Raw genomic sequence first — 16,875 nt, 5'->3', positions numbered from 1 at the left:
CTCACGTTTCCTGAATGAATAAACAGAAACCAGTTTCTTCCAAGTACTTTGGACAGAAATGTGTGAGAGGAAATGTAAGGCCTCTTAAGTAACAGATCTATCTTTCACTTACTGCTCATAATGCACATTTGTCTGATAATTACATTCCTGATCATTGGATTTTCTCTACATATGCTGATACATTTTAAATTTTAGTACACACCATTTGGAAGATGTGGTTTGATATGGTCTGGATTTGTCTGTTGTAGTTCTGTGACAACACACAGTGGAATAGCCTGACCTAATTCTTTGCAGGTATGAAATCAAATTGGTGATATCATTCAGGTCACAAGATTGTCAGTGTGGAAACATTTTTTGCAACAACAAGAGACATTTTAGTTTTCTAAGGTGTAATGTGTATGTCTAATCTTGTAATATGATCAACAAAACATTTCCATATATTGCTAAAAATAAAAAATACACCCCCTTCTAGTCCAACAGAGTAAAGTCTCGCAATTGCAGAACTTTGAGCCAAAAATTGGTATTTAGGAAGTTATGGGGGGGGGGGGGGGGGAAATTCTGAGGGACAGGATTAATGGTCATTTGGACATGTAGAGACTAATCAGATGGCTAGCAGGTCCTGTGTGATCAATTTGATTCAGCTTTTTGAAGAGATTATGAAGTGTATTTTTGAGGATTGTGCTGCAGATGTAGTTTACATGGGCTTCATCAAGGTTTTGGTAAATTGGATTATGAAATTAGAGGAGTTTTTGTGATTGGATGCATGTAGCTAGTGGTGTTTCAGAGTTTGGTACTGAAATTTGTAATATGTATGAATGATTTTAATACCCTAATTAGTAAGTTTGCAGCAGTATTGAAGATTGGTGGAGATGTGGATAGTGCATTGGGTTACAGGGTGATATAGATGTGTTGGTGAAACGGGCAGAGAATTACCATAGGGAGTTTAATGCAGACAAATTTGAGGTTGGACATTTTAGCAGTATGAATGAGGCTTGGACGTAGTTGAGGAACAGTTTCCTTGTTAATAGTCGACTTGTAGTTGGGCCATTGAGCATGAGAGTGCTCTGACTCCATAAATTATTGGTGAGCTGACTGCATGAATTTCTAGTCACAACACTATAAGAAAGCTATGATACTGCTAGAAAGGATCAGAATGGATTTGCCAAGATGCTGGGGTTATAATGCAATACACAAATGAGCTGGAGTAACTCAGCAGGTCATGCAGCATTTATAGGAATTAAATAAAAGGACAGCCAAAATTTCAAGCCTGAGTCCTTAGAGAATGACTGGATAAAAAGATGGGAGGGGGGAGAGGGGGAGGAGCACAGGCTAACAGATTAAGAGATTACAGGTGGTCAGGCTAACAGATTAAGAGATTACAGGTGGTTATATGTGTGAGGATGGAAAAGGAAAAAAAAGATGAGAAATGATAGTGTGATGGGGGTGGGGAGCTGGAGGAAAGAAGAGATAGGAAAAGAGAGAGATTTGGGGGGGGGGTGGTGTAGAGTTTGACAGAAGCTGGCTAAGTCAATGATTATGTTTGGTTGGAGAATGCCCAGACAGAATATATTAGAGCAGACGGAGGGAAGGTGCTCAACTAATTGATATCCCGGTCGGTCTGCATCCAGTCTCTTTGATGTTGAGGAGGCCACAATGGATGCAGTGGATTCATGAGTGAAGTGTTGCTTCACTTGGAAGGACTGTTTGGAGCCCAGAATGGTGGTGAAGTAAGAGATATGGGTGCAAGTGTAGCACTTCCTTGCTAAAAGGGGTAGGTATTGAGAGGGCGATTAGTGGGAAGGGATAAGTGGACAAGGGAATCCCAGAGGGAATGATTTCTACATAAAGCAGAAAGAGCAAAGGGGGAGAGGGGGAGAGAAGATGTGACTGGTGGTGGGATTGTGTTGTAGATGGCAGAAATTGCAGAGGATAATATGTTAGATGTGCATGCTCATGTAGTGGTAGGTGAGCACAAAGGAATTTGGGGTGGAGGGGGCCGGGCGGATTTGCAAGGAAATAAAGGTAAGGAAACTGGTAAGGGCTGAGTTGATGACCATTGAGGGGAAGCCATGTTTTTTTTCTTGAAGGAAGAGGACATCTTGGATGTTGTGGAATGTTAGAATGAAAGAACCAGATATGACAGAGGTAAAAGAACTGAGAGAAAGGAATAAGACTCTTACAATTCACCAGGATGTTGCCTGGGTTAGACATTTTAGTTATGTAAAGAGACCAGAGTTTGGTATTTCTTCCAGAAAGTGGAGGAGATTAAGGTGTGTAAAATGTAAAGTTTTCACCCCAAGAAGGTTAAGTACTAGGACTATCCTACAAACTTGGATGGAGTTACACAAGTGACTTTTTGTATTGACCTGAATCTGGGGGGAAAAGTCTGCAAATGCTTAACTCTTGTTGTTTAATGCATCCAAAACGCAAGGATTAGCCAATATAAAGTTTACTTTCTTTTACTTAATACAAAGAGCTTATTGCTTGTTGACTTTCAATGCTGTGAAAATTATGGTGACCTTCAGGTTTTGTTTATTTATTTAATAGTTTTTAAATATGGTGTTAAGCCCAATTTATAACTTAGTTGGCAAATGAAAACTATTCTCAATTGCTACAAATTTAGATACTGCAGAGAGAACTATATTAATTTTTAAATCCATTAGAACAAAACAATGGTACAATTCTGTTAGCTAAATGTAGACGGATTGACTACTGCTTAAAAGCTCTTTGCATAATGCAGTCTATATTTGACATTTTAATGGTCAGTACTATCTAAAGTGCCTTTATTGTCCCAATCCAGTATTCATTAATACTTTGTGACTAGTCCATTGTGCTTTGCACAACTTTCATCCCTGGTTGCGTAACACAAGCAATAGCATGTTGGCCACTCATTTTGTATAAGATGGTTATTATTTAGAAAATTACCTGGCCAATTTACTGCAGCTTGTTTTTTTTTTCTTTTCTGCCATCAAAACTGGAAGTGTTAATTCTGTGTTTAATATTTTGAATTCTTTTTGGTGCCAGATCTTAAGAGATTGTCTAGGTCAATTGGATGTTGAATAAAAATTGAAATTGAGGTAATCTTTAAAAAAAAAACAATTTGGATTTGTCATTTGAAGAGAATTTGTGGAAAAACAAATTTGATTTTGATCAATCTGTGAAAGCCTTCCAATGCTTGCTGTAAAATTTTAGGTTAAATATATCTGCATTATTTTTTGAACCTTCCAAACAATTATTTTAAAAAAATTGAATAGTTTTGAAGCTCAGATTGAATGATGCGGTACAATATTACTGATAGAACATTACGCACAGACAACAGGCCATTTGACCCTGCCAAGCCAAAGAAAAGAAGAATATAGTTTGGATTTCATATTAGTAATCATGGCAGAATTGTTGGTGTATGCAATCATGACTGAGAATCTGACAGCAACCAGAATTTCTGTGGCTGGTGCAGATCAGTTGCTTTGGCACTAATTCATAGATTGTGGAGTTTGTGGCTTCATAATAATCAAGGAAATTCAAGACACTTAAGTTAACGCACACAGTTCCAATGTAAATATCCAGAAAGCCTTGACCTTGAAAGTATGATGTTTTTAGATTTTGTGGAGTACTGAAGCATAATTACTGTTTTGAAAAGTGTCTGGCCCTAAAATACAAACTTCATATATACATTTTAGTTATCCCTAAGATTCCTTTCTTATTTTTTTTAAATCATTCAAATAAAATAAAAATGCCTGCTATTTCAGCTTCTGATTTATTTAGTTGTCCATTTTATATTTAGCAAAATATAATGATTGAAAGAAATGGTTTTCCTTTCATGAGATTCACTTGGTTATTTAACTTGATATTGCATCTTCTGAAATTCTTTGAACTGATAGAAGTAAGCTTATCACAGCAATTACTGTATCCTTGCTAGCCTCTTAAAGCCAGTAAAAAGTGCTAATACTTTGCCATTGTTTTCTAATTCCTGGCCAGAAAATTTATTTTCTATTTTAATCATAATCATTATTCATTATGGGCAAGTTTTAAAGTTGTCTACCTCAGTGCATTTCTATGTGTAAAGATGTAACATGATTTAGAGGGAGGATCTTGTATAGATAGTTTTGTAAAGATAGTTTTGGGGCTTGGCCGCATTTCGTTAAAGTTGCAAAGCTCTTTGCATTCATGATGTCCACTTGACGCTTTTTAGAGCATGGTAACTGCTATGTAGTGTAAAGTCTGACTGTGCATAGGCATTAATTGACATCCCAACTTATTGTTCTCTAGTAGTTTTTTTTAAACTGTCTTGAATTTAAACTTTCTTGGATCTATTCTGGGACCCCTGCTCTTTATGATTTTTTTTAATAATGACCTAAATCAGTGTTTCTCAACCTTTTTCTTTCCACTCATACCACCTTAAGTATGCCTTACGCACACCAGAGTCCTACGGCATCCTATGGCAGAGGTGCTCCGTGATTAGTAAGGGAAATGGTTATATGGTTATATGGATTGCTTAAGGTGGTATGTGAGTGAAAAGAAAAAGGTTGAGAACTACTGACCTAGATGAAGAAGTGGAAGGATGAGCCAGCAAGTTTGCAGATGATATGAAGGTTGGAGGAGTTTGGATAGCATTGAAGGTTGTTGTAGGTTACAAAAGAATATAGACAGGATCTAGAGTTGGGTGGAAAAATGACAGATGGAGTTCAATCTGGATTACTGTAAATGGATGCATTTTGGAATGTCAAAGCTGAAAGCTGAGTACAGAGTTAATGGTTGGATACATAACAGAAGAACCTACGTGTCCAGATCCATACATCTTTCAAGGTTGCTGTGAAGGTTAATAGGATAGTTAATGAAGGCCTATGGGCTGCTGAGCTTCATTAGTCTGGGGAATTAATTCAAGAGTCGAGAGGCCATGTTGCAACTCTACAAATCTCTGGTGAGACCACATTTAGAATATTGTGTTCAGTTCTCATCACCTCATTGCAGAAAAGATGTTGAACCTATGGAGAGGGTGCAGAGGATATTTATCAGGAAGTTGCCTGAATTGGAAAATAAGTCTTATGAGGCAAGGTTCGCAGAGCTGGGACTTTTCTCTTTGGAGTGAAGAAGGATGAGAGATGACTGAATAGAGGTCTACAGGATTATGAGAGGCATAGATCAGGTAGATCGGGCCTACAAAGTGGAGGGAGGAAACTTCAGGGGAGAAATCAGGGGCATGTGATTTTTACCGAGAGAGTTGTGGGTGCTTGAAATGCCTTGCCAGGGGTGGTGGTGGAGGAGGCTGCAACATTAGAGGCCCAAGAGAGAGTTTTAGGCACACACATAAAATAAAAAATAGAAGATTGAGATAGGAAGGGCTTAGATTTTTTGGCAGGAATATATTGGTCGGCATAACATCAAGGGCCAAAGGGCCTGTACAGTGCTGTGTTGTTCTATTATTGGACTATCTGAAATATTTTTTTTCCAAAGGCAAGATAACGTTACATACTTTAGATTTGCACAGAAATACAAGCTTGCCTTAAATGCTTTAAATAATGGCTTATATTTATACCTTTTTAACTAATCAACTGTTTTAAATAAAGGCTCTAAAGGAAACCCTGGAAATTATTGGCTGGTGAGCCTGACATCAGTAGTAAAGTTGTTGGAAGGAGTTCTTGCGGATCGGGTATACAAGCATTTGGATAGCCAAGCACTGATTATGGATAGTCAACATGGCTTTGCATGTGGTAGATAGTGTTTAACAAATCTTTGAGTTTTTCAAGGGGGGTTACCAGGAAAGTTGTTAAAGGAAAGGCTGTTGTCTGTATGGACTTTACTAAGGCCTTTGACAAGGTCCTACATGGGAGGTTAGTCAGAAAGGTTCAGGCACCAGGTATTTATGGGGAGGTTTGACATTGGCTACATGGGAAAAGCTAGAGAGTAGTTGTGGATGATTGATTCTCTGACTGGAGGCCTGTGACAAGTGGTGTGCCTCAGGGATCGGTGCTAGGACCCTTGTTGTTTGTCATCCATACCACTGATGTAGATCCTAGTAGTAAATTGGATCAGCAAATTTGCAAATGACTCAGATTAGAGGTGTTATGGACAGCAGGGAAGGCTTTCAAAGCTTGCAGAGGGATCTGGACCAGATAGAAAAATGGGCTGAAAAATGATAGATGGAAGGACAAACCAAAAAAGGACATACACGGTAAATGCTAGGGTACTAAGGAGTGCAATATGCAAAGGATCTGGGAAGATAGCTACATAATTCCCTGAAAGTGGCATTGCAGGTGGATAGGGTTGTAAAGAGAGCTTTTGGAATATTGGCCTTCATAAATCAAAGTGCAGGTTGAATACCCCTTATCTAAAATGTCTGGGACCAGAAGTGTTTCGGATTTTTTTGGATTTTGGAACACTATTTTAAAAAATGCACCCATCCACTTAGACTTAAAGATACATTCATTCACATTACAATACAAATATTTACATATGCTCAAATTAACTGAAGTAGACCTATTGAAAAATCTACACTCAATAATGCACTACTTATGTCTGCAATGTTCCAATCTCCGATCGGAATTTCTGAACTGTCTTGCATATTACTTTATGGGACCACTGACAAAAAAATTTTAGGATTTTGGGTATTCTGATAAAGGGTATTCAACCTGTATTGAGTGTAGGAGTTGGGATGTTATGGTAAAATTGTACAAGACATTGGTGAGGCTAAATTTGGAGCATTGTGTGCAGTTTTAGTCACCTAACTACAGTGAAGATATCATTAAGGTAGAAAAAGTGCAGAGAAGATTTACTAAGATGCTGCCTGAACCTCAGGAACTAAGTTACAGGGTTAGGAATTTATTTCCTGGAGCATAGAAGAATGAGTGGGGGTGGGGGTGGGGGGGAGAATTTGATAGAGGCATTTCAAATCATCAGGGGAACAGACATAGTAAATGTAGATAGACTTTTTCCACTGAGGGTGGGTGAGATACAAACCAGAGGACCTGTGTTAAGGTGAAAGGGGAAAAACAGGGAGAACTTACTCACACAGGGTGGTGAGAGTGTAGAATTAGCTGCCAGCTGAAGTAGGGTATGTGGGCTCAATGCTAATTTTTAAGAATTTGGACAGGTATGTTCATAGGAGGCATATAGAGGGCTATGGTCGGGTGCAGGTCATTGGGACTAGGGAGAAAAATAGCTTGGCACTGACTAGAGGGGCCTCTTTTCATACTGTATGTTCTATGATTCAAGCTGAATTTAAATTGAATATTGTATGTTGGGGCACAAGATTAATGCTAAGTATTTTTTGTACTTGAGGATGAATTTTTTTTACTTTGGCTACATGCTTGCAACCTGCCTCTTCAGGGAATGTTGAATCTGGTGATAAATATATTAGAAAATTTAACAATGCTTACATTGGGATATCAATGTGTTTTATGTACACTATTATTTACATGCGATACAAAAAATAGAAAGGCCGAGAAATGTCAATGCTTTATATTAACAAAGTTCAGTAACCTTAGATTCTATAATGATAGAAGAAACACAGCAAAGTATAAAATATATCATTTTTGTATTTTTTTTTCCCCAGATACAGAGCCTGATGATTCTGCATCATTTTACATCTATAATGACGGAAACCATCAGTCAAATATAACCCTTCCAATTCATCACCATGAAACACAGACAAGTTCTACAATATTCACATCGCCACACAGGCTGCAGACCTCGAATGTCCAAGATTCAAAGAATCATCCAGTAGGAGCCCCAAAAGCATTTGAGTGTCCCAGCATTCAAATCACCTCCATTTCTCCCAATTGTCACCAAGGAATAGGAGCTAATGAAGAAGAAGTGCATGCAAATGGCACAGATAATGACTATATGGAAAGGCCATCCAGGGACCATCTATATCTTCCTCTTGATCCTTCTTATTACAGGGATGCATCACTAAGCCCAAGTCCAGCTAGTAGCATTTCTTCCAGAAGTTGGTTTTCTGATGCTTCATCTTGTGAATCTTTTTCTCATGTATATGATGATGTAGACTCTGAGTTGAATGAAGCTGCTGCTCGATTTACGCTTGGTTCGCCTAGTGGATCACCTAGATGTTGTCCAGCAGATGAGACATGGCATCCAAATTATGCATTTGCAAATTCACTATCTCCCAGACAATCACCTTGCCATTCACCTAGAGCTAGTGTTACTGATGAAAACTGGCTCAGCCCTCGCCCAACTTCAAGGCCATCATCCAGACCCACTTCTCCTTGGGGCAAGCGACGACATTCAAGTGCAGAGATTTGTTATGCGGGCTCACTTTCACCCCATCATTCACCTACACCATCTCCTGGACATTCTCCAAGAGGAAGTGTTACAGAGGATACATGGCTTAGTAGTACTGTTCTTCAAGGTGCCTCCAGTCTAAGTCCTGGGCTCATTCCATTTCAGTGTTGCCCTCCAGAGACTGACATACCTTTAAAATCAAGGAAGACCTCCCAGGATCAGGCTCCTACGGTGTCAGGGAAAATAGATTTGACTTCAGAAGATCAGGGAAGCTTATCACCTTCAGTTGAGTCTCCAGTAGATGATCTCTCTGGTACTCTACATCCTTTAAAGAAAGATTTGTCAAGTGAACAGTTTCTTTCTGTTCCTTCACATTTCACTTGGAGCAAACCAAAACCTGGTGGCCACACACCAATTTTTCGGTAAGTTCAGATTATTGTCTTCATTAATTTTTTTTCTAGAAAAAAAATCAGTGGAGCTAAGAACACTTGCAATTGGTTGTAAGAATGTTTTTCCCAGAAAAAATGTAATGAGAATTACAATAGCTGAATGCACTGAGAATTTGTCAAAATATTGTATGTTCTCTTTTAGAATCTATGGCCAAAAATGATAATGCATTGATACTGGATTGTGGGTTTAACTTCTGGTTGACCTTCAGATGAAATTTCATTTAGAAAGCAGTTAAGTGTGCCAAGTGAGCGATGTTCTAGTAAAAACCTCTAATTTGTATTACTCCTTGTGCTCAAATTCATCTGTGATCTCCTTCCACTCTTAAGTCCATAACTTTGTCTCGCCTTTCATGAATTCTGATGTCCTGCCTTGTTCATCCCTAAATTCCTTGGTTTCAATGTTGGTGTTTTCAGCTCTGTGGGTCACATTAATTTCTCTGTCTCCCCACTATATTGTCCTTAATACTACTACACTTTTGAGCTTTTTGAAATTTGGTAACATTCTGGTAAAGGGTGTGAAAGAATAGACACCTGGATAAATGCTGCAAAGTGGAGGGATGTTGAGAGATTTTGGTAAACCATATGGGATCATAAATTCAAAAATAAAGGAAGGCATGTAGCAGGCTACCAACTGCGTCACGCTCGAAGTGGCGACCCGACACCAGGAGCCCGCGGCCTACACCTCCGGCCGAGATGGGCTACGCACTTCGAAGCCAGCGCTCGACTCAGCAGCACAAGGCTGCAGCGCCCCACTCCGATGGGCTGGCCCACAGCAGCCAATCGGGTGGAGCTAGGGAAGCAGCCACACCCGGGGATGAGAGGGGCTTGCTGATTGGCTGCTCCTTGGATAGCACGAAACAAGCAATCCTAGGAAGCAGACCGTAATGCCACCATTCGGGTGGCATGATGATGTCAGAGATTGGCTTTTGAGCCCTTGATCAGCAGAGCTGTCAGTGCAAAAAAGCAAAGTTGAATTCAATCCCGTAGTGTGTGTCTCTTCTTTGAGCATAACCTCTCCAATGGTAGCAGCCACTACAGTGGTGACCCTGACTGGTCCAACCAGCATCGTGGACCTAAAGAATGAGCGACCAACCTGCAATCAACATGGTCTCGTTGAAGCTGCCCAGCTTCTGGACATCACACCATGGGTGTGGTTCCAGCAGGCCGAGGCGCAGTTTGCCATACGGAAGATCACTGCAGTCCACAGTGGTCGGCGCCGTTGAGCAGAACCCGGCAGCATGCATTACTGACTTTCTCCAGAAACCTCTGGAACAAGGGAAATATCACGCTACTAACCCAAGCTTTCGGGCTTTCGCGGCATGAGCACGCTGCCCATCTGCTACACATGGACAGTTTGGGGGACAGGGCCTCATCCGCCCTCATGAGTGACATGCTCACCTTGATTGAGGGCCATAATCCCTTGTGCTCTATTCAAGCAAATTTTCCTAGAGAGGTTACCAGAGGACATCAGGCTACTCATAGCCGGAGGTCTTTGCAGACCCCAGAAAGAGAGCCGTCCTGCTCTGGGCGGCAAAAAGGGATGTCTGCGTGACCTCTTTTTGTCAACATCAGCCTACCAGGAGGCCGCTTGACAGACTGACCAGCAAGTCTGCCTCCAAGCCTGAAAACCCTGGTGATCTGTATTGCTTCTATCATCAGTGAAGGGGTGCTGAGGCCAGCCGATGCCAGTCACCCTGCAGGTTCCCAAGAAATGCCAACGCCAGCCATCGTTAGTGGCTGTGGCAGCTGGCCTACACATCAGCTTTCTCCACGTCTGAGATACAGTGTCAGGCTGATGCTTCCTGGTCGACACAAGGGCCAAAGTCAGCGTCGTCCTCCTTTCTCCCCTCTCTTTCCCCCACCCCCCCCCACCCCACAAACCAGCTCTGCACGCCCCCGGAAGGTGGAGTGCGAGTTACAGGTTGCCAATAACTCTTCAATAGAGACTTGCGGCACTTGTACTATTCCCCTCCATTTTGGCAACCACCGCTTCACTTGGTGATTTGTTTTTGCAGACATCCACCAGCCCCTCCTGGGGATAGACTTAATGAGCGCCAACTCCTTACTAGTCGATATCAAGGGCCACCAGCTAGTACATGCAAAGACCTTTCAGACCCTTGCACTGGAAGGCACCAAACTGACTGCTCCCTACCTACACTTGGTGGCAAATCCAAGCAATAAGTTCACCAAGATTCTAGCCGAGTTCCTCTCCAACACGATGCTGCACTTTAACTTCACTAAGCCTGAACACTGGGCAAGGAATCACATCCTCACTAAAGGCCCCCCACTTCACACTGCCTCCCACCAGATAAACTCGACATCGCTGAGGAGGTTTTTTAAAATGGAGGAACTTTGCATGGTCTGCTGCTCTGACAGCCCCCTTTCTTCCCCCCCCCCCCAACCCCCCCCTTCCCACCATGGTGCCTAAGACATTGGGGGTTGGGACTGGGACTTCCGCCGGCGAAATGAAGCCACCACGCCAGATAGGTACCTCATCCCACATATTCAGGACTTTCCCGCAAACCTGCAGGGGGCATGGATATTTTCCAAAATTGACAATCAGATCCCCATCCACCCTGAGGAAATTGCAAAATGCCATGATAACACTATTTGGATTTGGGTTGTTTGAATTCCTCAGAATGCCCTTCGGCCTAAAAAATGCCACACAGACCTTGCTAAACCTTATGGATTCTGTGGGCAAGAATTTAAAGTTTGTGACTTTAAATCCCTGACCCAACCCTACGCTGAAGATGCAGGCCTCCCAAGGACAAGGCCTCGCCTAGCACTGATTCTGGTGGGGGGTGGGGGGGCGATCGTGTAGTTGGCCATTTTTTCAGGACAGTGTTGGGCCCAAAGGTGGATAGCTTTTGAAAGGTTTTTTCAACCTTTATGAGCTTGGTAAGGTTGTGAAGTTCCTTTGGTTTTATCAGCCCCTTATTCGCTTCCCTTCCTTTTCATCATGTACTTTTGTGAAAAGCTGGTAGGTCTTATTGATTAGGGAACCAAATTTAACATGACTTTTTAAACTACCCTCAAAGACTTCAATTCTGAATGAAAGACTATTTCAAAATGTTGAATCAGTAAAAAGCCCATATACTATGCATAGTCTGGTATAAAGCATATTTAAGGCTTCATATATCAGGGTTGGCAGCACTGATTGGATGTATTTCCAAAAGTTTCATTGCATGAACTGCCATCTCCCACAGGTTGTCTGCTTTTGGTTACATTGCCTTTTCATAGCATCTGAGAACATTTTTTTCTTCACTTTTAATATAGATAGCAAATTAATGTCTTTTAATTAAAAAAAAATCTCTTTGTGATACTGGACTCAGGGCAATTGCCTCTCACATCTCGAATCTCAACGTCTAAAGTTACATCTGTTTATATTATTTGGACTATGGCCGCCTTCTACTCCTAACTACAACATAATCCTTGCTGTATATATCTTTTGGCATTACAGCTGCAAAATGTGCGAAGTATTTAAAGTAGAATTAGCTTTCCCATGAGTCAAAACTGGAAATTCTAAACTAACTCAACGAATAAAGGATAATTGATTTTGCAGATGTCTGTTGATCATGAAACTGGTAACAATGTCGTCCTAGGACTTGCATTTAACTTGGCATATGCAGAAAGTGCAATGACCAAAATAGATTTCTCCTAAGATTATAAACAGAAGCTCTTTTGAAGTGTTGTTTGAAACAGGTGTGATTTGAGAAGAGTTTGGCTGAAACCTTCATATTTACTCCTCAATTAACATTTCCTCTTGAGCTAGACTTGCAAAGACCCTGAAGTCTGATTCAAACACAGGCTTCAGTGTGTTCACTGACTTAAACACCAAAAAAACCTTGAGACTAAAAATACAGGGATTGTTACAGTTTTAGTTCCTTGATGCTTTTTCAGCATTTGCTACTTGCTGAAATCTTTCAAGGGAATATTTGCCTGTGTTTGGCCATCAGAAGAACAGCAAATAAAATAAACGTGAAGGTTAAATAATTTGCATTTTGGGATCAGAAAATATATTTGCAGAATCAGTTACATGGAAGCAAAATACTGAAGAGGCGGATTCAGAATGATGCTTAAGTTGTCATTTTAAGAATTTCTTTAAATGTTTCTGATTACTCCATGTGAAATAGTAAGTGTTTCTGATCCCATAATGGTGCAAAACAATAAATTAGCCAGTCAGCCGCAAGAAATCTTTTTTCAATGTGACTGGGCTCAATGTCCTGGCAGCAAGGATTATAGTTTACCAAAAGAAGTAATTATAAGAATCAAATGTCATTTATAAGAATCAATTTTTAAAATATGAATCACCCCAGGCTGCCTTCTTCCTCATGTCCATCTAAAGCACGTGATTATCTATTTAGTCTAATTATTTCAGTCAATAATTATTTTGAAAGGTCAGCCTAGTAAATTATCAGATTGAAATTCTGGACTTTCCTCATTGTAGTTGGTTTGAAATGATTTACAATGCAATTTCAAACTAAATTCACATTTTAAAAATGACCATTCCAAATCAGTGAAATGGGAATAAATGTGTTCATGTGTAATTCATATTTTTTAATTAAGATTCACATCTGTTCCTAATTCTAATTAGGAACAAGATGGACAAACATTTTATGTACAGTATTTTAATGTATTCCCAAAATATTTCCCAGTCTATTTAAATAAGTGTAATTAATACAGTGGTTCTTCACTTAATGGACAATGCATTCCCTGAATGAGAGTGCTCATTTGGCAGAGTGGTATTGCAGCTACTCTCGGTGTCTCACATCTCTGGCCACTCTGATTCTATTCTGATCCATTGGTGCTGTCAATATGGAGATTGTGTGCTCCCAGTGCAATTGTGTGAGTTTCCCCAGATACAATGTTTCCTCCAACATCTTGTTATCGGGTTAATAGACATCTATAATTTGTCCTGTGTGGTGGTGTTAAGAGAATTAGAGGATTTTAATGGGGTGTGGGTGGGGCTGAAAGTGTGGCAATTAGGGGAATAGGATTGATGTGGGATTCAATGGCCTAAATGACCGTTTGTATGGAAATATGGAATTGATGCGATAGGGTTACTGTTGCATTTTGTAGAGAGAGGTGCATAACTGACTGCTATGCTGTGAATTGAATGCAAACCATTATCCTTGTTGCATCCTTGCTGTACCAGAAACCAGGGGTGAATCCAGCACTGAATCATCCCACAAACAATGAGAGGTAGCCACTGTTTCTATTATATAAAATAGGCAGCGCTGAGATAAATCTAAGGACTCGGGTACTTTGTCAACATATGGAGCGAGTGCTGCCAGTTCTCAGCAAAGTAATAAACCTGGCCAGTGAACAGGTGCATCTCAGTTTGAGCAGACACACTGTTCAACCTGGCCCACACAACCTCTGTGCACAAAACATCTCTACACCAGACAGTTCATTGCTAGCTAAGTATCAGCAGATTTCATAGATTTGCATCATTTTCTGAGCAAATGGATTCCTGGTGCAACAGCATGTGAAGAAGAATGAGATTATTGTCCTATACATAAGATGCACCAAAGTTCTTTCTGGCTCTAGCCAAACAAGTATCCAAGTGTACTATTGTATTTCAATGGTATAAATTTAGCACAATAACCGTGAGATAGAAAAAGAGATGATAACTAGAAAAGCTGGAGAAACTAGGAAACTGATAAAGTGCTCAGGCCTGAAACGTTATCTTTGGCTTTCTGCAGATGCTGCATAACCTGAATTTCTCCAGCTCTCGACTCCCAATATCTGCAAATTTTATTGTTTGACCCAAATAAATATAAAAGGATGGGTAAAAATTCACACCAGGGTTAGTACAAGGCAAAGTGATGTTTCAATAATGCAGACTGATCTTTTGGTGGTCCCTGGTAGTTCAGGATTAGAAGAGTATCGGGAGGATCAAAAGCCTGTCAGCTGAGGCCATGATGCAACCAGTCATTAAACTTTCCACAGTACACCAGTAGTAGTTTATTGATGCACTTGATGACATATCAAATCTCTAAACTTTTTAGAAAGTAGTATTGGTGTGCCTTATTCACGATTACCTCTGTGCTGGCTCCAGAAGTCCTACAATATGTGGACTCAAATGAATGTCATGGTACTATTTCTCTTTACCACTGTCCCATCAATGAAGACAATTATATTCTCTCAGTAAAAAAAAATGCTGGAGAAACTCAGCAGATCACACAATGTACCTTGTATAGCAAAGACAAAACCACATAACCAATGTTTCGGACTTGTGCCCTTAAACAAGGTATGAGGAAAATGTAGGCAGGTGCTTATCTAGATTTTTGCTCATACCTTGATGAAGGGCACAGGCCTGAAATGTTGGTTATGTATCTATCTTTGCTATATAAAGTACTCTGTATGATTTGCTGAGTTTCTCCAGCATTACATTTTTACTATAATCACTGTCTGCAGACTTGTGTTTCACTCCATATGGCTCCCCAACCCAAGTCTACAGTAAGCTCCCTTTGATAATGGGAGCAAGATTGACTGTGATTTGAAAGCCTTTTGTAAAAGTAAAAGAGTATTCAGCTAGAGCACCGAAAGCATTATAATCAAACTTGCTTGATTGCATCCCATTGGGATGGCACTCTGTGTGGTATGTTTCCATTGTAATTTTGGGACATTTCTGTTAACTTCCTACATGCTTATTTGTATGAATTCTAACAACTCAACCTCCACATTCTGTTTTTGTGGAGGCTAAAGTGATATAGTTTTTGCATTAGTATATTTATGCTACTGCTTGTTTAAAATTTTTTACCAAATTTATGAAGGTTAGAGTGTCTAGGTTTATTGAGAATGTGAAGGGCAGGGGTCAGTTTGCTACTGTGGATCAAGCAAGAAGTGTTGTTTGATGGTCGGTAAGAACATGTTTCGATAATGTTTGTGGACCTCAACCTCAAGCTACAGTCCCCTGTATTTCAAAGAGCTAATAACTATTTCAAGTTATTAAGTAATTTCAAAGAATTATTAACAATTGTATTCTATGAAATATGAAATGCAACACAGTTTGAAATTGTATTTACATCAATAAACAACGTTAAACTGAACTTATTGTTGGATTACATTATGGAACAGAGAACGAGATGAGTGTCAATAGTCCTTCAGTTAAACATTCCAACATTCAGATGAGAATAACTCTTTACAGTTTTGTTCACATCATCATAGTGTTACAGAGTTCTGTGTTGTGTATTGGCCTATGTGTTTGGTTTTGTGTTAAAAAGTGACAGTTTGCCTTGGAGAGCCAAGGTGAAGGTGGACTGCTGAGAGAGTGGGAGATGGACTGAGCATGTGCAGAAAATGATCTAAAAATTTCTGGACTTGGACGATAAACCACCACTGGGTGGTGCTGTGGAGTGGAAGAAGGCCCAGAGCATGAGTCATGGTCTGGAGGACAGTTTAGAATGTTGGGATTTCAAAAAGGATGAACATTCCGAAGGCAGCCAGGAGGATCCGGACCAAGCCAGTTGTTCCTCTCTCTGCAAGCAACACAAGACAACTTCGATTTTTGTGCTCGCTCTTCGCTCGCTCTCTCACAAAGATCTTTTGGCTTCAGTTTACCAAACAAACTGAACTTTGTTTGATCTTTGCTTTGGTTGAGATCAAAGTTTTGTGAGTCTTGTGTTTTGTCTGTTTTTCTGTGGGCTGGTTGGAAATATAACTTAGACTTTAATTACATATGTTATATTTAGGCTGGGGAATTTATTAGTTTTACACTGTTATAGAGATTTGCATAGTAACCAGTGGGCATTGTTATAAAAGGAGGGATTTTGAATTGTTTGTTAATAAAGTAATTGTTCATCTTTACCCCTGTGTGATATGCTTTCTTTGTGGTTGCTGGTTTGATCTTGTAACATAATTTGGGGAATCGTCTGGGATCAAACCAATTTGGAAGCTTTAGGTGCGATTGACTTGTGTTTAGTTATCAGTCGTCTGAATTTGACTCTACCTCCAGCTTGAAATTAAAAATAAACGGTGAGTGTATAAATCACCAGCAAAAAAACCAGCAACTATGAATATTGACCAGTTCATAGCGAACCCTTCAGTGGTTAATTTAAAAATGGCTAAAAAGTCAGAACTGATGGTTATAGTTGGCAAGTTAAAACTTAAATTAAGAACTGGGATAGAAAAAAAAGGAAATTGCCCGAAAGATTGTTAAGCACTATGGAGGAAAAGGGGGTATTTG

General features: G+C 40.1%; 1 protein-coding gene across 3 annotated transcripts in view; it reads left to right on the top strand.

Annotated features, from left to right (window-relative positions):
• nfatc3a (nuclear factor of activated T cells 3a) overlaps window positions 1–16,875 on the top strand; it is a 166,664-nt gene that overhangs the window by 24,982 nt on the left and 124,807 nt on the right. For all 3 annotated transcript variants that reach the window (XM_069901537.1, XM_069901538.1, XM_069901540.1), the window contains exon 2: window positions 7,550–8,657. In XM_069901537.1, coding sequence (XP_069757638.1) covers window positions 7,550–8,657 — 1,108 coding nt within the window. The remainder of the gene's footprint in view (window positions 1–7,549; window positions 8,658–16,875) is intronic.

Source organism: Narcine bancroftii, chromosome 10 (genome assembly GCF_036971445.1).
Source record: "Narcine bancroftii isolate sNarBan1 chromosome 10, sNarBan1.hap1, whole genome shotgun sequence".
NCBI lineage: Eukaryota > Metazoa > Chordata > Chondrichthyes > Torpediniformes > Narcinidae > Narcine > Narcine bancroftii.
This window is presented reverse-complemented; position numbering and strand designations above follow the sequence as displayed.